Consider the following 25,547-nt stretch of genomic DNA (forward strand, 5'->3'; position numbering starts at 1 on the left):
AAGCGCCTGGTCCCCGCTTTCCCTCCTGGCTGCTCCAGGCAAGAGGCTTTAATCTAATTACATGCTTTATTTGCGCCAATTTGTTTTCCAATCAGTCTTGTTCAGCCAGAAGAAAGGAGGCTTCTGTGGGCTCATTTGCACCTTCTTGTTCCAAGGGAGAGGCTGGGCAGTTATCCTTGCCAGGAGCGCCTGCGGGCCGCACATCCCACTCCCCCTGTGCGGGGCTGCTCTGCCCGCTGCACGGGCGCGTTCAGCCCCAGCACGGTGCAGCATATCCCCAGCCCGGCTATGGAGCTGCCTGGCTTGTAAAAAGAGGCTGCTTTGTGGGGATGGATCCTTCACAGCCAGGGACAGGCTGGTGGCCCCAGCTGGGGTGTGCAGCACTGGGCAGGCAGGGATGTGGGCTAGGTTTCGGGTCACTCCTGCCAGTCGGTCCCAAGTTGTTCGGCGGCTCTGCTGTAGTGTAGACTTCGCACATCTGTTGCCAGAGGTTTCAACAGGGTGCAGAGAAAGAAAAATGTGGCTATCCTGGACAGCTCAGCACATTTTTCCTGCCTGTCTAGGGCTGGCGCAGCTCCCTGTTGTGGTGCTGTGCTCATTATGGGACAGGGACAGCCCCAGCACCCTGCACATGTGTGATGGTGCAAAGGGTTCCTGAGACCACTTTGGGGACCAGGAGGTGCTGCTGTGCCCACACAGGTGCCTCTGCTCTTGCTCACAGAGCAGACTGGTCACAGACACCCCCCAAGCCCCCATCTTCAGCCTGAGCCCCCCCCGCCACTCCCCTTGGTGCCCTCCAGCCCCTGCTGACTGCAGGTGCTGCAGTTGTTGCCAGAAGGGCTGCGGGATTAAATGCAATCCTGTGCTTGAGGCGTGCTTCATGCAGACCCCTTGGGGCAGGCTCGAGCCCTTGGGGTCCCTGTGCACAGGCTGAGGGGGATTTGGGGTCTGGGGACCACTTCCCAGGCCATACAATGTGTGCGATGTGAGCAGCCCAGTCCCGGCTCATCTGAGGCTTGCAAACCTCTGGGAGCTGCTAGGGCAAGGAGCACCGCTGGGGAGGTGGCCAGGGACACCAGCCAGAGACCCCAGCTGTCCCCTGCCAGCCTCAAAATGAAGAGCACTCGCTGGCGGGCTGCATTCACAAGGGCATCCTCAGCAGGGTCATTGCCAGGTGGGGGACAAAGAGCCACCTTGGTGACAACAGAGTCCCCTGCTTTGGTCCATGGCCACACTAGGAGAGCAGCAGAGCGCAGGAGAGGCGATTCCAATGTTAAAGCACCCAGGAGGGGTTCTCTGCCTGAAGTCTGCCTTTACTTTAAAGAAGGCAGCTCTGAGACAAAGACTCCAAGTGCAGTCCGGCCCATGTTAAATTACAGCATCCATCCCAGTTACAGACCGTGGGATCCACTCAGGGAACCCCCTGCCACCCGTTGCACAGGGAAGAGCCCATGTGTGCTCCTCTGCAAGGAGAGGGCTCCTCCAGAGCCTCCCCTCCCTCGGGACACGTGGTCAAAGGCCAGGAGCTCAAAGCTGGTTCGGAGCCAGCATGTTTGGCCGGCAGAACTGGCACTCTCCACAACGACTCTAACAGCCGCTCACCGAGACTGATGGAGGAGATGTTAAAATAATTATTTGGGATGGAAGCAATGGGCAGCTTCAAAGCTGGAGGAAGTGAACCAGGATTTCATGGTCATTCAGGGAAATGTCCAGGAGTCCGGGAGCCAAAGGCATCGAAAACACTCAGCACCAGCCCCAGCACAGCATCACCATCTCCTGTCCTGCTGCTGGCCGGTCTTGGATTGCACTTCATCACCTGGGAGCTCTGGAGTTCCTACAGCCCAGCTTCCACCAGCCTTGGGGATGCTGTGAGATGGCTCGTAGAAATGTTTTCCTCCCTTCGGGCACACCAAGCACCCTCCTGAGCCCACGTCCAGCCAAGGAGCAGGGACGATGCCTCTGCCCCTGCCCAGAGGCTGGCTCCCCGCTCACACGCTGCTGCTCAGCAAGCTCATCCTCCAGCTGAAGCTGCTGCCCGCAAGCAGGGCCAGAGATTAATTTCTGCAGACCGAGGAGCTGGCGGGAGCCCTTGGTGATGGCAGTGCAAAGCCCTGCAGACCTGCTGAGTGGCCAGGCGCCCCATGGGAGCACGGTACAGAGCAGTGCTTTGGAGCACCTGAAGAGTTTTGTGGATGCTGGGTGGGCTCAGGAAACATCTTGACGCAGACAGTAGCAAGGCTTTGCTCGAGGTCCTCATCGACTCTGGGCACGGACCACATCTGAGTGCTGGGGTTCCCCGACCCCCAGGGTGCGTCTTCAGCTGCCAGAGCCCACAGAGCTGTGGCAGTAAGCCATCCGCCTCTGTCCCCTGGGCAGGGAGGGTTTTACGTCCATCCCTGGGTGTGGATTTTAGCGTGGAGATGACAGCCGCATCCAAGTGTGGGCAGAGAGCCCCCAGCCTCAAGGGCTGGTCGAAAAGAGGAGGAAGCAGCAGTGCAAGTGCTGGGCTGCAGGTCTGGGGCATCTGCGGAGGGGAATTTTAATTCTGCACCAGAGCTGGTCTTTCCAAGCACGGGTTGGCCTGGAGGAAGCAAGGACCGGGATGTGGCCACATTCCCCGTGGTCACTGCCACCAGCAGCCCCAGTGCAAGGGGCAGCTCAGGCACTGCTCCTCGCGGGGGTGCTGCAGCGCCCCAGCATCACCCAGCAGAAGATTTCTGGCCAATTTCTGCTGGTCTCCAAATTTCCCAGCCCTGTTCTGTCCCACAATGGGCTCCCGGATTTGGGATTTGACATTTGGATCCACACCATCATTTTGAAGCTAGGTCACAGCACACTCTCTTCCCACATCCCACCTGGTGCAAAGAGGACACGGGGACACCGCGAGCCCACCCCAGAGCCCCAGCATGACCCGCGGCCCCTCGGGAGTGTGCAGAAGAGGGACAAGTGTCCCTCCTAAGCCACGGAAGTGTCACAGCCAGGCTGTCAAGGCTGGGGATTCCCTCCTGAGCCACAACACCTCCACGCTGGACGTCAGCCCGCAAAGGTATTTAGGGCCCTACCTGTGGGAAATCAATCGGAATTTAGCTGTATAAATTGGGATTAGAAATCCAAATCCCCTGGGGGATCGAAGCCTTATATCTGCGTTTCGAGTTAGGTACCCGGGCCAAGAAATGTGGCTTTAATCGCTCTATCATGTCAGAACCAAGGGGCCTTTCATTTCCGTTCCTGACATGTGGCTTTCGCAGAGGCTTAGCGATCGGTTGGGAACTGCAAGCGCAGCAAGTTGCAGCCCAACGCGGCTGCTCCTGGGGCAGGTAGCGCCGAGCCCCGGTGCCTTCGTCCCACCCGGCCCCAGGGGCAGCCAGTGGGCCCGGACCCGATCAGGGGCTGTGCGATAGCAGGGGGCAAGCAGGACTCCGGTGCTGGGCTCTTCCACAGCTTTCGGTCTTGTGTAGACAGCCCCAGCCCTGCACCGCTAAAGCAACCCCCTCAAAAGGAAGAAAATTTAAAAAAATAAAATAAATGCAACTTAAAAAAAAAAAAAAAAGAATTAAGCAAAACGAAGGTGTTTAGCTGTGAAAACTCTTTGCTCAGCCAGAGAATTAGTTATATCAAGGGGATGGGCCGAGCTGCAAAGCTGCTGAATGCTCTGCTGACATGTTTTACTAAGCTGCCACGGACACGAAACAGCCGCCCGCCACCTGCTCCCGGCCCTCAAGAGCAGCCTGCAGCCGCTTTCCCCACTTGTTATTTATCTGTGAAACTCAGAAAGTTTGGGCTTCCTCGCTGGGAGGTGCCTGGTTGTTCCCAGCCCTGGGGACCCGGCGGGGTGGTGCAGGATGCAACCCCTGTGGTTTGCGGTGCTTCGGGAGCGGCAGCACTGCTCAGCGGTGCAGGAAAAGCATCGCTCGGTGGGAGAAACACCACAGGGTGTGGGAGGGCTGTGTCCTCCTCTGCTAAGCCTCTGGGTCTCTCTGGTTTTGGTTGCAAAAATTTGGAGCTGGAATAGGAAAGCCACATGATGCAATCTTCAGTTTTTGAAAAAACATATATATAATCAAGAATTAAATGTAGAAGAGAGGTGCTTTGGTTCCCAAAGTCACTGCTGAAGCATTTATATCTGGTTGTGCTTTGCGTTTGCATCGCTAAAACAGGGTTTTGCATGGAAGTACTTGTGCCGTGCAGGAAGGAGAGGACTGGGAGCAGGAGGGTGCCTGGATCACAGTGCACCAGTGCTCCCGCACCAAGGTGCTGGGGCTGTCCCAGTCCCCCAGACACAGGTTAGGAGGGACTTGGAGAGGCATCGGGGTCCCAGAGAAGCCCTGGGACTCTGTAGGCTTGAAGCAGGGAAGGATTTGGGGACAAGTCCTGCAGGAGTCTCGTGTAACAAGTGCATCCCCACGTACAGGTGCATGGGTTGCCACAGGAGCACGTGCAGCCCTCCAGCCACGGGCACATAACGCCTCTCCTCCCCTAGTAGCAGCCCCCCCTGCCCCAGCCTCTGCTGTCCCCTTCCACCAGGGGACCGGCTGCTCTGCCGGCAGGTCCCCAGCTGCCAAGATGTCCCCTGATGGCAACAGCAGGTCTTGGCCAGGGGCTAGGACGGGATGACCTGCGGCACCCCCTCCATGCACCTACCTTGAGCAAGCAGTAAGCAGGCAGTATCACCCCCACCTGCAGCACTGCTGGGGACACAAACTGGAGGCTTCACTTAAATGTTCAGTTTGGTCCCAGAGAGGCCCTGGGGAGCCGCACATGGCCCAGGAGGCAGGAGCAGCTCCCACGGGGAGGTAATGAAGCGGGACAGATCCCCGACCCTAGGGGAGTCACGCTGATCTACACCAGCTGGCTCTGGCCACAGCAAGCTCAATTTAAAGCAACCTGTGGGGTTGGGTGAAAGGGAAGGAGAAAGGCAGAGCAGAGCTGGTACCAGCAAGAGCATGTTCAGGGCTCTGCTGGCAGTGGGTGGTTTCATCCGTTTTGGGGAGGTGTTGTGTGGGTCTGCATCCTTGGACAGAGTGGGAATATTGTGGTGGGAGCAGACGGATGGGGGAGCTCAGGTGTGGCTGGGGATGTCTCCATGGGAAGAGGCTGCTGAAAAGGTCTGGGGTCGTTCAGCTCCTGGCCGCTGTCCCTGCCCTGGTCCCTCTCTCTGCAGAGCTGTACTGCGCTGTCCCCTTCTGCGATGCAGCAGGAGGGATGAATGTTTATAGAGCCGCACCATTTCTGTGCCTGAGGAGAATCAGGCTCTTGTCCTTGTGATTACCACGGCCACAATGCTCCGACCGCACTGGCTGCCCTGCGAAGCCGCCCTGTGTCCGGTCACCCGTCCGTCCCCGCTCAGCCTGCAAGGGAAAGGCTCACGGGTTGTTAGGCTGTGGCGCTCACATTTATTTCCTTTCCTGTCTTTTCTTTCTATGTTTATGGCTGGGGGCACCTTGCCAGTGAGCTGGGTCAGGAACAGTTCTGTTCCCTGGGCTCGGTGACACCAGGCAGCCATGGCCCACAGCAGCACCCTGACAGGCAGGCATGGCCAGGGCCTTGTTAGCAAATCCCCAACCCCTCAGCTGCGGTGTTGATGAAATACCCATTCCATATCTTATGCAATAGCCAATATCCATATATATCACTTAGAAGTGCTACAGCTGCTACAGCCGTGCTGCCACCTCCGGCTCCATGCCTCAGTTTCCCCTCCCAGCCTGCTTCATGTCAGCTCTTGGACCTGCCTCTTGCTTGTGCTCCTGCAGGACAGGAGGAACGGGGCCCTGAGCTCTGCTGGGCCTGGGTGCATGCAGCCTGGTGTGACACAGCCATGTGGTGGGGGGCACACGGGAGGACGCTGCACGGCTCCTCCCTGGGGCTGCGGATCGCGGCCTGCTGGAGGACAGCCTTGGGGAGCTCAGGGTGTTGTATGGGCCTGGTTCTGGCACAGCTGACGTGGTGTTGGGCACAGTGGGTATGTCCTGCACCCACTGCCCATGGGGTGCCAGCCCTGCCCCACTGACAGCACCTGTCGTGCTCACCGAGCCTTGGGGCTGCTTGGTGGCATCTCAGCAGGGTCCCATGCCACATGCAGTGGAGAAGCCACATGTAGTGAAGAAAAGGTGGAGGCACCCGAGCACCATTGCTGTCCCACTGGGGCCAATGTGTCCCATTTTCCCCTGACCATAGGCTTTGCCCTAGTGCTGGGGACCTGCCTGCAGCACCCATGGGTGGCCAGGAGCCACGGGCTGCACACGGACAGCACGTCCACTGGCCAGCCATGATGCTGGGGCCTACTCTGTCATGTCACATCCCCTGTCACCACGCCATCGCCAGGCCACGGTGCCACTGGGTCATCACCACTGCGATGCTGCCCAACTTCGCCCCGTGCCAAGAAGTGCCCCAGGGGTCCCGGTGCCTCCGTCGCCGCGCGGCCCGGATCCAGGCCGCGGTGCCAGCTCCTGCCGGGCCGCCCGCGTGCAGCCATCGTGTCACAGCGGTGGGGCCCATTGGGAGCAGAGTGTTCCTACTGGGGCATTTTATTTGCACACTTCACTAGAGTGGACACCAAAAGGCTTTGCTAATGCTTCATGGGCTGCTAATTTCCTCTCTGACCCGCATTGTCAGAGGGTGACCCCAGCCCGAATCTCTCGGCAATGAATGCCAAAGGCTGACACCGGCCCGGGTTAGGGGTGACAATGGGGCCTCTGTGGGCTCCGGGCAGGCTCCAGCACGGAGCTGGAGAACAGGGGGAATTTGTGTGGCTCTCAAAAGCCCTGGGTGGCACAATAAGGGAGGCCCCAGGGTCTCCCAGGAAGACAGAGGCGGCCAGGGAAGCCGGGCTGGGGGAGGCACGGAGGACGCTGCCTTTGTGAGCAGCTTTCTTTAGAAAGGAAGGGTTTTCTCAAAGCCCCCTTAGACAACCCAACGGGGGCCTGGCAGATGGATATCACAGGCACGCTGCACATTCACCGCAGGCTGCGGCTTTGAGCCACCCCCCCCCCCCCTCTCTCCCCCAGCCTTTTCTTCATTTTAAGTCTAATTTGTTTTGTTAATGTTTTCTTGCCCTCCCCCTCTCTCCCCTGCAGACTGTGACTCATACTGCAAAGCCTCCAAGGGGAAGCTGAAGATCAACATGAAGAAGTACTGCAAGAAAGACTATGGTGAGTTGCCCTCGCCGAGCACTTGCGTACCCGTCCCAGCCCCTTCCCGGGCTGCGGCACTTTGGGGTTTGCCTCTGGTTGGGTCTGGAGACAAAGCCCGGGCTGGGAGCGCTCAGCGGAGCAGTGCCTTGCATGTGAAACCCTTGGCCCCACACAGGTGTTGGGACAGCCCCACGTCACAGGCCAGGCATCTTCACCCTCAGGTGTCTGCAGGGCTACGGCGATGCCCAGCCCTGTTCTCCTGGCTCATTGCCAGTGGGGTCGGGCTCAAGTGCTCACCGGTGGCTCCATGGAGGAGGTGGTCAGGGTGGCCCTGGGCAGATGACCCCTCCCCATCCCCAGCACTGGGAACGGGGCCCACATGGAAAAATTGGAGAAGAGGAATATATGCTATATATGTATATACCTGTGTATATAAGTGCGGGTGTGCAGCTATCCCTATAGATATTATTTTCCCCAAGCTACAATGCAAAAAGCCCCATCCATCAGCATCACAGAGCCCTGCAGTGCAGGTTCCTCTTCCCTCCCCAGGCATGCTCACGGCAGCAGCTCGGCATGCAGGGGGAGCGGTGGTGCCAGCAGAACAAATTCCCATTCATCGGCCTCCACAAGCCTTCCTTGGGCGAGCCCCTGCCCTCAGGGATGCCCCGGGGGCTCCCCAAGAACTGGGGCAAGACACTGGGCTTGGAGGCAAATATCTGAATCCCGTGCCAGGAGTGATGCTCAGCACCACCCTGTTACAGGCATTGGGTTGCTCACAGGTGGATTCTCTGCTCGCTGATAGGCAAAACGAAGTTTCCCACATGTGGCACTGGCACTATTTTATTTCCTCACCCAGCTTCTCCAGTGTCCTATAGGGGTTGAGCTCACACTGGTGTGTTTACAGCCATTTGGCTGGAGGACATTTGCAGGGAGTGAGTCTGTCTTTGCTGGGCTGATTCAAATCGGCCACGGGTTTTTGGATGAGGAAAAGAGGTAAATGCATCGAACTGGAGCCACATTTCCCACCCGAGCTGTGTTGGCTCTCCTGCGCTTGGGTGAAAGGTTGTGATGGTTTTGTTTGAGGCTGTAAGGTGGGCTCTGGGCTTCAGCAGCCCCATGAGACCTGCGGAGAGGAAGGCGTCTCAGGAGCCCATATGGGATATGAGAAAACCCACAGAGCAGCGCATAGGAAGAAGAGTGCTGGAAAGGGGCTTTCTGGTGTCTGTTATCAAGCAGCAATGCTGCTTCAGAAGGAAAAATGGACAAAGCTGCCTGCCTGGGGGAGTGGGTGCAAGGTGGGGACACTGGGATAATCCCAAACAGGAGATGGCCACAACAGATTCACTTTTTCCAGAGCAGAGAGCAAAGCTGCAGTCTGGCCAGGGAGGGGATGTGTGATGCTGCAGGGCAGGTGATGCCACGGGATAAATAATCCTGCAGGATAGGTGATGCCATGGGATAAACAATGGTATGGGATAAGCAATGCTGCAGGTTAGGCAATGCTATGGGATGACTGATGTTACGGGATGATTGGTGCTATGGGATAAGCGATGCTGCAGGATAAATGATGCCATGGGATAAGCGATGCTATGGAATAAGAGACGCTACAGGATGAGCAATGCTGCAGGGCAGGCAATGCTATGGGATAAGAGATGCTATGGGACAATCGATGCTGCAGGATAAGTGATGCTATGGGATAGGCAGTGCTTCAGGGTACGCAATGGTATGGGATGACTGATGCTATGGGATAAGCGATGCCATGGGATGTGTGATGCTGCAGGATAAGTGATGCTGCGGCACAGCCCCTGTGCTGTGCCTGTAGCCCGTGCCTTTGGCAGAGCCAGGAGGGAAGAAAGGGTTGAAAAGGTGCACAAGGGGGGATAATAAAGACTTTCTGACTGACACCCCAGCAGGAAGCCAATTAGGAGGCTCTTTTCCTCACCGTTACGCCAGCATCGCCACGCTGAATGTCCTAAAAGGCCCTAATTAGCTTGAACAGAGTTACTTCTCCCGCAGGCTCAATCGGGAAGCTATCATCCGCCCCGAGCTCCTCAATGGGGCTTTTTAGCTCCCTCGTTCATTCAGGGATTCAAAGGGGATATTTTCCCTTATTTATTTTTCTTATCTGTTTGTTTTTGGTATTGATGCTTTTTTCTTTTTTTCTTTTTCTTTTTTTAAATTGGGCTCTTTCCCGCAAGATGAATTCGGTGCAAATATTTGGAGTGAAACAGTGCATGGAGAGGGCAGGCTGGGAGATTTCGGGGAGGGGGGGTCAGACAACAGCAGAAACAGAAAATCCCTGTCTGGGTTTATTTGGGCTGCCTGGCAGAGCACAGGGGTCACTCGGCTCCCAAGGAGCTGGGGGCAGGGGGCTGTTGCTCTGGGCAGTAAAAATCAGCCCAGCAGAGAGCTGGGGGAGCGGGGAGCATCGCTGTGCACCGTGGCTGTGCCTCTCTGCAGCACAGCTTTGCTGCAGGAGGATGGAGATGTCCCCCATGACCCCAAAGCACTTTTATTTCTGCTCTGGAAAGGGGATTATTTTTATTAGAAAAGGTGATTGGCTCTGCTGCCTGCAGCCCCTCTGCTGCTGGGTGTCTGTCGGGAGCATCCCTCGCTCGCTCAGTGCCTCTGCTTCCAGCCCCGTCTGGGGGCTTTCCCCCTGCCCGGGCTCTGTGGTTAATCCCAGCCAGGTGGGAGGCTGCAGTAAGCAAACCCAGCTCTTCTTAATCCCAATATCCCCCCACTCCGATCCCCAGACCCGTTTACTTCTGTGGGGCCAGATCCTGCACCATCGATGCCAGGGCGTTTCGCTGGGCAGCGGCTCCCTGCCTGGGGGTGGTGGGCACACATCCTGGGCTGAAAGGTGAGCTCATCTGCTCGCTTCGCCCTTTCTTGGAAAAAAATCCTTCCTTTCGTGGAGACTCCACTTAGTCACCCCCTTTGTCGAGAGGCAACTTGGCAGGGGCCGGTGGAAAAAAGCAGAATGTGTTTTCAAAAGGCAGCTCCGAAATGAAACGCGGGGGGAAACCCGAGTGCGTGTAGAAAACCCACAGCGGGGGATGCGCTGTGCTGGCTGCCCCCAGCTTGCAGCACGGTAAGGGATGGATCCCCCGACCCTGGTGTGGTGGAGAAGGGCTGGGACATCCTGCCCCAAAACTGCATCCCTGGGCTCGGCCGCGGCCCCGCAGGAGGGGAACGCACCCGGCTGGGATTAAGGGTCATAAATCTCCAATATTAAACCGGTAGGAAATTGGCAACCGGAGCAGGCAAAGCGCAGTGCCGTGTGCCAAATAAATTAAAAAATAATAAAAAAAATAGCACTTTGCTCCAGTGGGGGAGGACCCAGTGCTTTCCATCCCCAAACTGCCATCCCTGCGCTCCCTCAGGCTCTGCCCTGGCTCAGCAGCGCTCCCTGTCACTGGCGGCTCTGCCAGGCTCCAGCTCATGGGTCTGTGTGGGATGCTCTGGGTCTGCGTGCAGGATGCTCTGCCTGTGTGTGGGGTGCTCTGTGTCTACATGTAGGATGCTCTGGGTTTGTCCACATAGCCCAGTCCCAGGTCTGCTTTGGCATGGCCAAGCCTGAAGGAAGGAAGTTTAAGATAAACCCTAAAAGTAAATTAAGAAAAAAATAATAATAAATTTTATTTTCAGCCTCACTATTATTCTGCAATCTCATAATTTTGGTCCCCTGACTCATGGTCTCCAAATGCTCTAGGGGTGCTGCTTTTTTTCTTTCAGCCTTTATGTGGCTGTCCTCGGACGTGCAGTTTCGACAGTTTGGGGTCAGTTTCCTAAATCATCGCATCCTCCTCCCCCTGCTTCCATTGGCGGCAGCCGGTCCCTGGCGCTTTCTTGTGGCTGGCAGCTCCCGGCCAAGGCTCAGAGCCGTTGGGCAGCACCGGGGCTGGGGCTGAGCCGTGCTGGTGGCACTGCCCTGTGGCACTGCCCGGTGGCACTGGGACCCTCCTGCCCTTCCCGCAGCCCCAGGAACCTCAGGTGCCTTTTCTTAGAAAAGAAGCACGGCGTGGGGACAGCCTCCCGTGCACCACACTGGGGAATGCGGTTTGCGAGGTTCCTCCCTGGTGGGATTTGCAGCTCAGCGTCGCTGCTGGCAATGGGGCAGAGCAGGGCTAAAGTTTGAGAGCCAGGCAGCTCCTCACCCCCGGCACCTTCCCTGGGCTGCCCTGGCCTCAGAGGGCTCCCATGGCAGCGCTGTGAGCGCTGTTTGCCCGCCGCAGAGTGATGTGGGCAAAGCCAAGCGAGCAGAGAGCATTGCATAGGAGGGAGGCAGCAGGTGAAGGACAACGCCATGGGCCGAAGCCAGCCTCAGGGTGGTGAGCCCCCCAGATGCCTAAATCCCACGGGATTTTCCAGGTGGAGGGATGGAGCCAGCCTAGGAGCTGCCAAACCTCCTCCTGGCATCTCCAACATCCCTTGGGAGATGATGGAGTCCCCATCCTCCAAAACCCCCAGGTAATTCACCCCGAGCTTCAGCTCTGAGACCACTGAGGCTTCTCCAGGGGTGCTGCAAACCCCTGAGCCCACGGGGTCAGACCCAAACCCACCCGGGCTGCAGCTCCTGGCCCTGCAGAGCTCAGCTGTCCTGCAGGCAGCAGCTCGAGGGCTCCGGCTCCGGGCAAGCCGCATGTCCTAGATGCAGAGTTTGAGGGCATAAAACTTGCTGTCAGGGAACGCAGCTGCGGCGGTGCCAGCCAAGCCTTCACCTAAGCTTTCACTCCTTCCACTTCATTAATAAAGGGGGGGGAAAAAAAAAAGACGGGGCCCTGACATCAAAAAAATACAGACTGTGTATGTTAGAGTGGAGTTTCCTGTAACCACCTCTCTCCGGTTCCTTTTCATTCATTTTCTCCATTTTGTCAGTGTGGACCCAGGCAGGTCAAAGGTTTAAACTTTTATGGAAAGATTTGTTTCCAAAAAATAAAAATTGGCTAATCTTCACATTTTGTTACCTTCACACCAGACTGGGAAATACATGGTCAGAGCTTAGGGTTGTTTTCTTTCTTCTCTCTTTTTTTTTTTTTTTTAATGAAAGCATCTGGCGTCCATGACATGCTCTGAAAGAAAAAAAAAAAAAACACACATATATTTTGCAATGTGTTAAAAAGCATTGCTGGGCTGCACAGCCCTGCAGCCCCCCTGCCTTTCCTAGCTGGAAATCAGTCTGCACACTGCAGCTTTAGAGCAAGGGGGATGCTGACCTTTTTTCCTTTTTCTTTTTTTTTTTTTTTTTTCTGTTTTGCTGAGCTTGTTTCCCCCTATGGCAATTTTTGCCCTCGGGACTGCACCCACCTGGGATGGGGTCAGTTTCTGGCAGAGGTGGGCAGAGGGGGTGAGACTGTGCCAGGGATGGAAGGGAGGCAGAAAAAGAGGAAAGGCTCAAAGGTTGGGTCAAAAAAGCGTTTTGTGGTTGGACTACAGAGGAAAAGGGAAAATGCAGCAGGGCTGCGCCTCCCGCACACGCCAGCCCCAGCGGTGCCACCTCCCCCCCCGGCTCCCGGCCAGCGCTGGAGCCTCGGCCGGCGGCGTCCCCTCCGTCCCCGCTGCTCCCGGTCCCCCTCGCCTCACAATCTGTGAATAAATGCGAGGGCTGTGTAGCCGCTGCCCGGTGATGATGCCACTTTCCTGGAAGCCAACGCTGAGCGAGGAGGCACGCGTTTAACCCCGCCGGAGGCAGCGGCCGGAGGTTTGTGGGCAGCTGCAGGAGGCTGCGCACCGGGAGCTGCCTCCGGCCTTGCGCCTCCTCTTCCTCACCGGCGGTGGGGCCAAGCACTCCGCTGGCCTCGTGGGGACACACGTCCCCGTCCTTCCCTGTGGCTGGGACCCCGGTCTGCAGAACCTGCGTGTTTATGGGCGGCAGCACGGCTGCAAGCATGTGGGAGGCATGGACATGACCTGGGTCTGCCCCATGGGACAAAACCGCACTGGCTCCAGGGGCTTCTGAAATCAGCCCCGATCCTCACCCTTGAGCACTTCGCTCTCAGCTTTGTGTGAGCAGGAGGCAGCACCCACCACCGCCCCAGCTCTGCAGTACCGTGGTGGATGACACCTGGAGAGCCCTCTCCTGCCTCGGGCAGGATGTTGTCACCTCGGTGTGTGGCTCCCATGGGGATGCCGGTGGCCGGAGGGATGCAGTAACGCAGGGTGTGCCTTGATAAGGAGAAAGGCAGGGAGCGGAAAGGGGCTGAGAACTCGCTCCTGCTTCCCTTCGCCGAATGCTCGGAGACAGGGGCCAGTCTCCACGCACTGCTCCGGGTCTTGGCTCGTCTGCTCTTAAAAGCAGGGGCTGCCTTAGGGGCCTGGGGCAGACGCATTGAGTTGCCCTGGGGCTGGGAAGGGGAGCGGAGGGGCTGGAGAGGTGGCACAGAAACCTGTGGCCAGATGGGGATCGGTCTGGGTCTACTCCAGCCTGGAGCTATCCCTGGGGTTGGTGCTCGTCCCTTTTTCCGTGCTTGTCCCTTTTTCCGTGCTTGTTGCTTCAAGGGAAGAGGCAGGGTCTGGCAAACATGAATGCACCTAATTCTGAAAGAGTTTTTTTGATGACTTAAAGACTTTGCAGGTGCCGGGGCAAATGGTGGAGGCATCACTGCACGAGCGGCCCTGGGGAAACCACTCCATCCATGTGTGCTTTGTGGCCACGTCCTGCTGGCCCCTGGCACCTCTCTAGGACATGAGCAGGAGAAAGAGGCCCCTGCCGTGGGTAGGGCAGCTCCCAGACTCCCCTCTCCAGCCTCCATGGTCCATAGGGCAGTCGTGTGCCTGTCTGGGGGGGACCTGGGGGCCTTGCTCCTGGTGGCTGCGGCCCCTCTGCCACCAGTACTGGCTGCTGCTGCCCTTGGTGAACCTCCAAAGCCAGAGGTTGTCTCCACGCAGCCACCCCGTTGGTCGCTCCCTTTTCCTCTCACACGCCGTTAGGTAGGACTCTGAATTCACTCTCTTCCCACCGGCACGAGCTGTAACATCTTTTCCTCTCTCCTCCCGCCTTTTTTTCTCCAGCTGTCCAGATCCACATCCTGAAAGCGGAAAAAAAATGCCGACTGGTGGAAGTTCACGGTCAACATCATCTCCGTCTACAAACAAGGCAGCAACCGGATACGGCGCGGAGACCAGACCCTGTGGATCCATTCCAAGGACATAGCCTGCAAGTGCCCCAAAATCAAGCCCATGAAGAAGTACCTGCTGCTGGGCAACAACGAGGACTCTCCCGACCAGAGTGGCATCATTGCAGACAAAACCAGCCTGGTGATCCAGTGGCGGGATACGTGGGCCCGGCGGCTCAGGAAGTTCCAGCAGCGGGAGAAGAAGGGCAAGTGTAAGAAAGCCTAAAGGAGGAGAAGGCGATGGAGCGCGCGAGAGTGAGAGTCTGAGTGTGCATGCTGCTTTGTGTAGGGCTGGGGCGGGCAGGGCCGGCGCGGGGGAAAGCTGCGGCGCCGTGTGCGCTGTGGGGCACGGCCGTGCCAGGCGGGCGCCTCACATCCCAGGATAAAAAAGGAAAAAAAAATACACAACAAACCACCAACGGCAAAATCACAGACATGGCAGTTTAACACCACCGTGAGAGGAAGGGGGACGCGGGTGTGCAGCGCTGCTGATGCTGCCCCTTGGCTGGAGGATCCGGAGACACCAAACTGCTTACAGCCGCTGACACCGGCTGCGGCCAAAGCCCAGGTTGGGAACACCGAGGCTGCAAGAAACAAATCAACAACAACGCTGGAAACGAGCCCCCCTCCCCAGAATACACACAGTGAGCTGAGATTGAACCTAAGAAGAACCTAAGAGGAGGCTCAGTGCTGAGGACCGGCCGGTGCGGGTTGTGCCAGGGCTCCTCGGCCACGACGCTCCCCCGCAGCGCACGGCCTGGGGCAGGACGAGGTCTCTGCGTGCTGATCCCGCAGCACCGGGTGAGCCTCCCACAGGCACCGAGCGAGCACCACCTGAGGTAGCGACTGCCACTCGGGTGGCCTGGTCCCCTCCTGGCCACAGGTTCCCACTCAAGGAGTTCATAACCCAAGGAAACACACAGAAAAAAAAAAAAAAAAAAGAAAAATTGGCATCCCATAGGTGCTCTGAAAAGCCTCACCCCAGTGTAACCACAGTCTCCATCCACGGCCACCCCGATACCTTCATGGGCTTGGCCCTTCCTGCTGCCGCCCTCAGGCACACGCTGGGAGCAGAGCCCCCGGCTGGCAGCGGCTGGGCTCTGGCCTCAGCCACCCCCCGAAAGCACCGCGGCGCTGCCCCCGCTCCCTCGGGAGCAGCCTGCTGCCCCCGGCAGGTGCCCCCTGGGGACGCAGGGAGGCAGGACAGCGGGTGCCAAGGCTTTGCCTGCCCCGCGGAACCGGGGGCAAGGTCTGGCCCACCACAGCTCCCCGGGTTGCTCTTCCCCTTCCGCCGGGGTGAGAGGAGCTAATCAGCCCAGAGGGAATGGTGTTCCCAACCTAACCTCTAATGTCTGAAGCCAGGCAGTGGCCGCATCGTCTCCATCTCCCACCCCAGGGGCACCCGTCCTGGGGCAGGGTGTGGGCAGATGGGGTGCTGAGCCGCTCAGCACCCAGCCGGAGCCCCTGTGCCAGCAAGAGCCAGGGTGGAAGGGCGGGGAGGGCAGGCCAGGTACCTGGAGGGGAAGCAAACATTCAAGTTGCTCCGAAAAGCAAAACCTCCCTGATATTTTTCCTTTTAGGAAACTTGGAAACATCCATTTTATGACATTTTCCAGTGGTTTTGCCTTGTTTTATAGCAATTGACAATATTTATATAATGACATAAACTACCATAAAGCGAGGCAGCCATGTAAATAGGTGTAAAGGGGAGGGCTCCCAGGGAAGCCCCGGCCAGCGCCACGTGCTGGAGCCACGGCGGGGAGGGCGCGAGCTCCGCAGAGCCCCCCCAGCCGCGCGGCCCTGTCGAAATGAATTGGGGTACCAGGAAATTCAGGGGCACCAAGCGACCCACCCCACCAAGCCGCAGCTGCCCCCCCTTACTCCAGGCAGACTCGGTCTTCTTCACTTCAGGGCTCAAGGACAGCCAGCAGATTTGCAGCTGAGGGAACCCAAGCCACGAAGAAAGACAAAATCTGAGCTTCAGTGTCCAAATGGAGGCCTAAAGCCCCAAAGCGGGGCCAGATGCTCCCCTCCAGCCGGCATCGGGGGATGCCCGGGGCAGCCTGGTCCCCGTTTAGCCAGGCGACCCCGTTGCTCTCAACAGCCCCAAAGCAGCAGGATCCAGCCCCAAATTTCTTCTTCACCCGCACAGCGGGAAGGTGAGGCCAGGGGACTCGGGGCTGCCCATGCTGCACACCCCGTGCTCCCTCAGCCCCTTCCCAAGCCCAGCGAGCGCTGGGTGCCCCCCAGCACCCCCCTGGGGACGAGCCCCAGCCCTTTCACTGACACTGGTGTTTGGGAGGCAGTGGGATTAACGCCGCCCGCCCGCTGCCTGCCAAGCCCAGCAGATCGGGAATGGGGCTTGCACAGGGCGAGAGCAGCTTGGGGACCCCAAGCCCCCGTCCCCATCCCCCTGCCAGCCCGCTCCAAGGTGGCTGCAGGAGTTCTGCGCTCACCAACAGGAGCGGAGACGCTCCATCCGTGCTCCCAGTAAGCCCGACCTGCAGGAGCAGCTGGTACAACTGGCGCGCTTCCCCTCGGGATGCCCCAATTTCGGGGCATCTGGGGATGCAGCTGCTCCCCGCAGCCTCCCCCGCTCCAGGACACATCCCGAGGGGGGGGACCTCTGGTCGTCACCCAGCGGGGAGCAGATCTCACCCCTAAGCATCACCGCCTCGGCCAGGGGAGCAGCAGTCAGGGCGGGCAACAAGGAAACCCCATCATAACCCCAAGGAACCGCAGCCCCCACCCACTGCCTGCCCTGCGCACCCCACGCCTCGGCCCCCGCGAACCGCCCCCGTCCCACGGCCAAGGAGGTGACAAAGAGCCGGGGGGGCACGAGCAGGGGCTGGGACGGGGCAAAGGGGCTGCGGCGCCTTCAGCGCGAGATCGGAAAGCAGCTGAAATGCCAAAACAATCATCACTCGACGGTAGCACCCGACAGGAGTTGTTTCGTCTCGTTTTTGTTCGTCTCGTCGTGTCCGTCCCCCCCGCACACCCGCTCCTCTCCGGTCACACAGACCTGTCACAAAACCTGTGTTCGTTGTTGTTTTTTTATTTTTTGTTTGTTTGTTTTTTGTTTTTTTGTTTTGGTTATTTCTGTTAATATCTTGAATTGTAAATGTTGTTTAGTTATGACCATTGCATACGGCTTTGGGCGATGTTTCTTTACAATGCATACTAATATATTATGGTTATTATATATGAATATATTTAATGACACGTGAAAAAAGTTGTGGATTTTCTTATTGTTTTTCTGAATTATTTCTTTTTTTTTTCTTTGTCTGTTTCGTTAGATTGGCTGTAATTGAACCCGAAAGAGCTTGTAACTGTTCAGCACCCACGCGGTAGAACTAAAGTCAGAACCAGTTGAATAAACTCTTGTAAACCGTACCGATCTCCGTGCACCTCTGCTTCCTCCCGCCCCAAGGGGCCCCGCTCCGCGCAGGGGCTGCTGACAACCCCCCCGGCACCCCCAGCACCCCCCGGGGACAGCAGGGGTGCCGTGGGCTCACCGGACACACGGGACCGGGTCCCTGGGGGTGCCTTTGGGTGCTGACACCTGCGGGACCCCCGTCCAGCACCAGGAGCAGGATCGAGGGCCAAGTGTGGGGATCGGGACAGGACAGGGCTATGGGGGGGCTGCCAGCCTGAGGGCCGTGCTCAGGGCCCCCCTTTGCTCCCCCCAGCAAAGGGATTTCGAGCCCCAGCAGCCGGAGTGCTGGCAGAGGGAGGGCGCAGAGGGAGCGAGGCAGCAAAATGCTTCCAGAGAGAAAAACACGGGCAAAAGGTGCTGCAAACGGCAGAGAGGTCAGCCCGCGTGACCCACGCTCTCAGTGTCTCCGATAATTTATTAATTCCAAAACATCTCCGAGGTCAGCAATCTCAGATCTTTATTGCAGGGACAAATGGGTCAGCAGTGCCCCCACCTCCGCCCCGGGGCTCTCGGCGGCTTTGCAGAGGAGCAAATGGATTTCCCAGCCCCGGCCGGCGATCCCCAGGGCTCAGCCTGGTCCCCGGCGAGGGACACGCTCGCGGCATCTGCAGTGGGGCGCTCGGTGCAGCCCCAGAAACGAGGGCACCCAAAAAGGCTCTGGGGTGCGACCGCAGCACCCGCTGCACCCCATGGGCACGGTGCAGCCCCGAGTGCCACCCGCCCCGTGTCGGGACCCCAGGGAAGGGGGGTGACAGCAGGGCGGTGACAACGCAACAGAGCCCCACGACCCCGGCTTCCCAACCCCGCTGGCTCCGGGGCCACCGCGAGCTGCTCCGATGTTTTAACCTTCCTTTCTCTTTTGTGGAGCCGGGAGACAGAAAAGCACTCCACGCACAGCAGAGCGCTGCCAAATCCACTTCTTTTTAATAAAGCTCCTCACCCACATGACACGTTAAATGTTACCTAAAGGGCAAACTTAAGAATCCCTTTGTTAGACGACTCAGCAGAGCAATCCTCACGTTCCCACCTTTCCCATGCACCAACAGAAAAATGTGTTTGAGGACAAAACGGGCCAGAAAACATCTTTTTAAAGCCTCTATCGGCTCAAAGTCACTGTCCCGTTGATCAGGATGAATTACGCATCCATTCTGCCCGTCCTGGGAGTTTAAACAAAGCCTTAATCGCCTCTGTAAAGTGCAGATTTAATCAGAAAGCCAAGTCGGTGGGCTCATCCCGGACCCCAGCCGGGCAGGTTTGGCACCCGGCTCCCCCCTCGCCAGCGCCGCGGGAGTGCATGGGTGCTGGAGACATCTCCAAAGCTCCCTGCTGTTCCTTTCCAGCTGGGGCAGCCTTGCTTAAAGCTCCATTTCTAGTGAGATCAAGCAATAAACTAATCAAAAACCTGTTGTGTCCTTTTGAAAACCACAAGAAAGTAAAACTATTTTTTTTCCATCCCTCCTTTGAAGGTTGTAATATGAAGCATCTTTGCAAAGGAAAACAAGCAAAACAGAACAACCTGGACTGGACTTCTAAAGGATTTAAAGGATTTTCTCCAGCAAAGCACATGGAGATGTGTGAGGGACTCTGCTCCTTCGCACTAACAGGCACCGCTTCGAAATTTCACTTTGCAGGCAGAACACGTTACCCGTTGTTATCCACCACGAAGCCCAAGCCCAAATTTCCACCTGTGTGCAGAGCACAAGATGCCAGCAGAGCACACCCGGCCTTGCTCCAAGACTGGGAATCCCGCTGGGGTGCGGGTCTCCCCGGCAGCCCCTCATTCAGGAGGGGATTTTCGAAGCCCCCTGCCCGTGCCAGGCAGCACAGCTGCAGCTTCTGGGCTGTTCCCCGCAGAGCTCCGAGCTCCACCTGCCCCGTGCTGGTGCCCGGAGCACAGGCAGGAAAGGGCGAAGTGCTGGGGCTTTTCAGCCCGCGGGGACAGTTCCTACCCGTTAGCAACAGACACGCATTTGGTGGGTGCTCGGCAGCTCTGTGAAACCGCTGCCTGCTTCCAGCAGAACCATCGCACGCTGTCCTTTCCACGTCGGATCCTGGAGCCTCAGCTCCAGCTGCAAGGAGGATTTAATGAGAGCAGTTCTGCGCTCAGACCTGCAGATCTGCACACTCGTCCCAAGGGGTCAGCGCCCGAGCCCCAGCCACAGGATGGGGAAACCGAGCACAGAAGAGGGGAATGGCTTTGTGCCCCGGGGGGCTGCACAGTGCCAGCTCCGCGTCCCCCCTCCCGGCGCAGCTCTGCACCCGCAGGCACCTCTGCGTGCGGAGGGGAGGGCGGCAGGGGCAGCTCGGATCCCCCAGAGCACGTCTCCCACCGCCGTGGGTGAGGCCCCAGGGCTGGCAGTCATTACAGAGCCGCAGGATGTGTGTGTCAAGATACACAGAGCCACTTCTTTCCTTCTCAGAACCGGCTCTGAGGTGCTGGAAGTGTGAGTGAACTCACTCGCCCGTAACACGAGGTGACAGGAAACGTTAAAACGCCAGGCAGATGAATTGTATATAAATGGATCAGCTTTTATTCAACAGTTATTGCTTGCTCTATCAATTCTGAAATCAAATCGGCGCATGTAACAAAATAATGATTTTTTTGGCCAGAAGTGAGCATTCAATACTTCTTTTTCATTAGTTTTTAATAGGCGATCCTTCCTTTCAGTATTAACAGTGTGTGTAAAGTTATAAAAGAAAGAGGCAGATCTCAGTTGCTGAAATTAGTACGTTAATACCGGCGCATCTCTTGTGGTCAGGCGGAGGCTGCCCCGAGCAAGGCAGAGCACGTGGAGAGCGCTCCTTCCCCATGAGCGCATTTTGGGCAAGGTTTTCCACGCTTACGCACCTGGTTGTGTTAAAGCCCCGCCGCTGTTTACATTTCTATCTGCAGAGATCAACACCGATAATTCTCCCCCAGCGGCCAAAGGTTGACTCACTCGTGGCCATTTTGGAGCGGCTCATCTGGGTTCCTGCGCTCGGGAGCAGCTCTTCCCCGCAGGGCTACGCCTGCCCTCATCCTCCCCACCCCGCTGCGAGCTACATGCATGCATTCCCTAAAACACGTATGCCTTGAAAAACAGTAAAGAGTTTTCAGTCTGGAGAAAGGTATCAGAAAGCACAGGAGCCACTGGTGTCCTCCCCAACCTCACCTTCGCAGCTGGCAGCATGTCAAAGCCCCGGGACACGTGGCCGCTCAGCAGAGCAGCTGAGGGCCAGGCAGGGAGCATGCCAGCATCATTGCCTGCTTAGACACGGAGGCAGTGGGAAGTGTATCTCTAGGACAGCCAGCTGCATCCTCCCAGAACGTGAAATCAAGGTAGGCAGAGAGTCCTTTTCAAGTTCAAACCCTCCAAACCAGGCAGCACTCTTCAGCTGTGCACCGAATGAAGGAACGGATGTCTGCCGGACACAGCTTCATTCTAACACTGTGGAGTTTATTGAAAACACATAAGGGCTTTGCACAAAGTTGGTCTCTTCTGTGGAGTCGTCCATGCTCAGCTGGTGAGCAGCAGCTCGAATGGGCCCCACATTCGCCTTATTTTGTTGGCCAGACAGCAACCACAGCAATTGCAATCAGCAGCAACACAATTACCACCAGCATTCCTGGAAAAGATGAAACAACACGTTAAGGTTGCTGCCTTCATCTTTTACAATTGGTCTTTTGCAATTAAGCTCTTCCTCTGAGTCCTGCTCCTCCTCCCAGCTGAGACAGATTTTACCCCCTGCTCACCGCATGAGAGCCCTTCCTCAACGCCCCACCAGACCCTCGCACGCCGACCACCTGCGCCGTGGCCCGAACCCAACAGCCCCGCTGGCAGGGCAGCTCCTTCCCTAACCGACCCTCCGAATTCAGTTTTAGCTGTGCCTGCAGAGTACCTTCCTACTTCGACATCTGCCTTGCAAAAATTAAGGGGCAGGTTTAACGCACTGCAAGAACAGCGAAGCTTTTCTAGAATCCCTCTCCACCATCCCACTGGGGAAAGGATTATTCAGAAGGAAACCCAAATTGCATCAGGAAATTGTTTCCAATACAAACTACTCCCACATCCAGACAGAACGATTTGCACGGCAGAAGCAGCGCGTTTGGGGATGCGTGTACCTGGCTTCAGGAAACGAACGTCAAGCAGCATGTAGGGAGCCTGGCGGTGCTCTGCCCCAGCTCTGGGTGCCCAGCCCTCCCGGCTGATATGCTAACGACTAATTCGATCTCACAAATGTGCACGACTATTTATTAGCTCAGGCGCCCCACACCGCTCTGCAGAAGGATGGCATGAAGAGGGGCGCGTTACCAGCTGAGCGGAGTCACACAGGTGGGCTCTCCGCAGAGCCGCTCGGTGCCAGCGGTACGGGGCACGCCGCCTGGACGCTGCCTCGTCACAGCCGAGAGGAAAGCCCTGCTGGGCAGCCGGGCTGGAGGGGACAGGCGGAAACGCTCTCCTGAAAGCAGACTGGGTGCCACCGCCTCCCAGGCACCGAGAGCCCCAAAAGTCAAGGCCTGGCACGGGCACGGCCCCTCGGGCAGCGGCGCTGCGCTTCCCCTGAGGCCGAGCCACCTTTCAGTTATTCGGCTTGTGTGCTGGTATCTGCTCGGCGCTGTCCCCCGCCAGAGCTGTGGGAATATGTTAGGGCTCCAAGAGCGGAAAAAATGTCCCTTCGCTTGGTCCGCTAACAGATGACTATTACTCAACCACTTACAATATTTACAAGTCCAGCTCATGGCAATTAAAAAAGGATGTATTAAAATAAACTCCTCTTTCCAAGCTGGAAAAGGATATTAGACATTGCTTTTTGTAAATAGTGTCATGTTTTCTGTGCAGAAACGGTTTCTGTGCCAGGGGTCCGTGATTTTTTTCCAGTGTAGCGGAGTTGCCACCACCAGAACTCCTCCTCTTCTGCCCAGCTGAACGTGGCTGTTATCTGCCCGGGGAGGGCAGCGAGCAGGGCACAGCCGCAGCGGGGCTGGCGGGGACAGCCCATGGGTCGGACGGGACCACGTCCTCCTGCTGCATGGCTCACAGCAGCTACGGCCCTTAGGGACATCGGGCTTGTACACAGGTGATGCTACAGCACGGGCTACACCTGGACAAAACTGTGCATTAATCACATTTAACAGGGAATGGGCTCCTAAAAATGTCTGGCTGTTGCTGCTGCTTTCTGCCCCCGCCTACCAGCGTGATCCACGCGTGCAGGAACCAGCTGGGTGCTGGACCACGAGCGGGTGACTCGCTCCCACCCCCTGGCAGGGCCGAGACGCCGGCATTTAGCTCAGGCTTAGCCCACCCACCACCTCCAACTCACCCATCAGCACAAACTGCTGAATTAACACGGTGCAAACATGATCTCTACTTTTACTGCACTTCTAGTCTCTGTGCGTTTACATCTTAGTGTACATTTTGAGGTACTCAGCGAGGTTGGAAGCAAATAGCCTGCTTAAATAAGGAAGAAGCAAGATCTGATTAAGCTTCTGCATTCACATTCCCTGTTATGTTTTGCACTGGAGGGAAAAGTTTTAGAGGGTGCAAATCCTTAGCGCAGTTCCAGTGTAACAGAGTTTATGGACTTCAGCAATTAAGAGACAACCGAGATCGGTTTCTTGGAAAACACTCTATAGGTGTGAATTAGTAATGATACCAAGTAGGGTTAATGGGGCATAATTATTCTTTGACAACTCCCAAGAAAAACTCCACATAAACGAGAATTATTACACAGCAGGAACCAGGGAAGGTGGGGGACTAATAAAGTACGGCTAATGGGCAGGGGCAGAATGCATAGGAAACTCGAGAGAATGGGTAGGGCAACAACAGCGGGACAGCAAAATGAAAGAAACTTCATTTTTTTTCCTGGAAAGAGACTGGTATTAAAAACCTGGAGCCACTTTTCTGTTTCCAAAAGCAGTGGTCAAGTATTTATTCCCCATATGAGAGACGGAGAAGCAGAGATGGCACGTGTCAGCGCAGCATAAATCAGACATCAGCCAGCATTAAAGGTTTATCTGATCCTCACAATATGCACAAAAAGAATAGGACAACGTAAACTGGCAATAGCATACAAATTTCAAAGTACCTCTTGCATGATAGAGACCAGATGTTACGCACATTGTACTTTTTCCTATACTATAGAATACCAGATTAGAAGGATCTGAGGCTTTAAACTTGGGTGTTTCACAGCGCGCAACATGCTTTCCTACCCAAAACTGCAGATAGGACCTGACAGTAATTATGCGCTCTGGATTCCCTGCTTGCTTTGCCTTTCTTTGCTCAAGTCCCATGAAACACAAATAGTCCCCTCGACAAGAGCTCCTCAAAGGAAAGTTCACGAATCAAAGCCACCAACAAAGCCAACGGGAGCTGGAGAGCAGCGGCAGCAAGAACCAGATCCCTGCACAAAGGAGAAGCGAGCAGTGACAGAAACACGCTGGAAATGTGCTGCAGGGGAAGGTGAGGAGCGACAGCAGGAGCCTGGGCGCAGTCAGGGCCATGGGCTTGGAGGAAGCTCTCGAAGCTCCGTGTGCTGCAGAGCTCGAGGCCGTGCTGTTGTTTCAGCGTAGAGGAGCGGCCCAGGAATGCAGGACGCCTCCGCAGGCTACGCCGAATTCCCCTTCCCCTGCCCTTTCCCTGCTGCCCCCACGGCTGAGCGCCCGAGGCCCTTCCCGCAGTGCCGCAGGGGTTTGGGCTCCCAGGGAATGATTGTCCAGCCCCAGCTCGTGCTGTGTTTTCCAGGGGTTAACGATGGGCGCAGATGCAGTCAATGGCCCAGGACCGTGCCGCTGGGCCCCAGCTGGGCAGGGGGAACGTCAGGGTGCCAAAGTCCCCGCTGGAAACAGGACCACACCTACAGCCCGGGCCCTCTGGTGTGCTGCCGGCTGCCCTCAGGGAGCACAAACAGCACTCCGGCAGACGGCAGCCCAATAAGTCATTTCATTTCCTCCCTTCCTCCCAACCCTGCCTGCCCCACAGCCGCGGGGGCGCAGAGCACGTCCCTGCCTCTGGAGCCGGGCGCCCACAGGGTGCAGGGCACAAGGGACACCCCGGGGCACGCCGATGGGCTGGGGAGCAGCAGCAGGACAGGGAAAAGCTGATGGTGCTGCCACCGTGTCTGTAACCCCACAGGGCGCTAAATGAGCCTGTCTGCCCTCACCAACTGCTGCGAACCACGCACAGCTCCGACGGATCCATTTCCTCGGAGAACGACGGACGCCCACCGCCAGCCGGCAGCCAGTCGCTGTGCTTGCATTAACCACCGAGCACCTCCAGCCCCTCCTGCTGCCCCTTCAGACGGAGGCCGCTGAGCCTGACCGACCTGCAGGTTTGTTAGGGCATTTCTAATTCCCCCTGCTAACGACGGCTGGAGCCCGGCAGAAATTTCTGCCCAGGAGCACCGACGAGGACAGGAGCCCTCGCAGCACCCATACAAAGCAGCCAATTGTTGCCTGTCAGCTCGGCGCTCATGCCAGCTTTGTGACAAGGCAATATTTACTGTGAAATATCCACTTATTGTGCTGAATATAACTCCTGGGAATCTGAGCGTGTTTAGGATCTGGCAGGGATTCAAGTGCCTTTGCAAAGGCAGGCAGGAACTTTGTCATAAATACATCTTGTTTTGACAACTCCCTCTTGAATATGTGTCAAAAGATTTCTGGGCTGCCTCTATCAGACTATCGATGTACCATTAACGCCGCGGCGCGCTGCCCCGTTGGATTTGTTGTGTTCCTACAAGACGTGCTGTGTTACAGCGGCCCCCAGGGAAGGTCTGCAGCGGCGACGGTCACTGCGAACGGGGCTGAGGCTTCGCTTCCATAAACCCGCACCGTTCTCCGGGGAGCGGGGATCACACCTGCCACGTACGGACGAGGAGGGTGCA

At 57.1% G+C, this 25,547-nt stretch overlaps 2 protein-coding genes and 1 long non-coding RNA gene across 3 annotated transcripts in view; 1 reads left to right on the forward strand and 2 right to left on the reverse strand.

Moving 5' to 3' along the window:
- The window catches only part of NTN1 (netrin 1), an 86,050-nt gene extending 68,409 nt beyond the window's left edge, over window positions 1-17,641 (forward strand). The window contains 3 exon segments of the mRNA XM_040577754.1: window positions 7,074-7,148; window positions 14,145-14,173; window positions 14,175-17,641. Coding sequence (XP_040433688.1) covers window positions 7,074-7,148; window positions 14,145-14,173; window positions 14,175-14,474 — 404 coding nt within the window. The 3' untranslated portion in view covers window positions 14,475-17,641.
- LOC121079908 lies at window positions 7,958-12,204 on the reverse strand. The gene is made up of 2 exons (XR_005825211.1): window positions 12,101-12,204; window positions 7,958-8,253 (listed from the first exon to the last, which is right to left on the reverse strand). It is a non-coding gene; the product is annotated as an uncharacterized LOC121079908 (long non-coding RNA).
- Window positions 17,642-20,192: 2,551 nt separating the features above from the next.
- The window catches only part of STX8 (syntaxin 8), a 98,449-nt gene continuing 93,094 nt past the window's right edge, over window positions 20,193-25,547 (reverse strand). The window contains exon 8 of the mRNA XM_040577756.1: window positions 20,193-21,290. Coding sequence (XP_040433690.1) covers window positions 21,223-21,290 — 68 coding nt within the window. The 3' untranslated portion in view covers window positions 20,193-21,222. The remainder of the gene's footprint in view (window positions 21,291-25,547) is intronic.

Source organism: Cygnus olor, chromosome 18, assembly GCF_009769625.2.
Source record: "Cygnus olor isolate bCygOlo1 chromosome 18, bCygOlo1.pri.v2, whole genome shotgun sequence".
Taxonomy (NCBI): Eukaryota; Metazoa; Chordata; class Aves; order Anseriformes; family Anatidae; genus Cygnus; species Cygnus olor.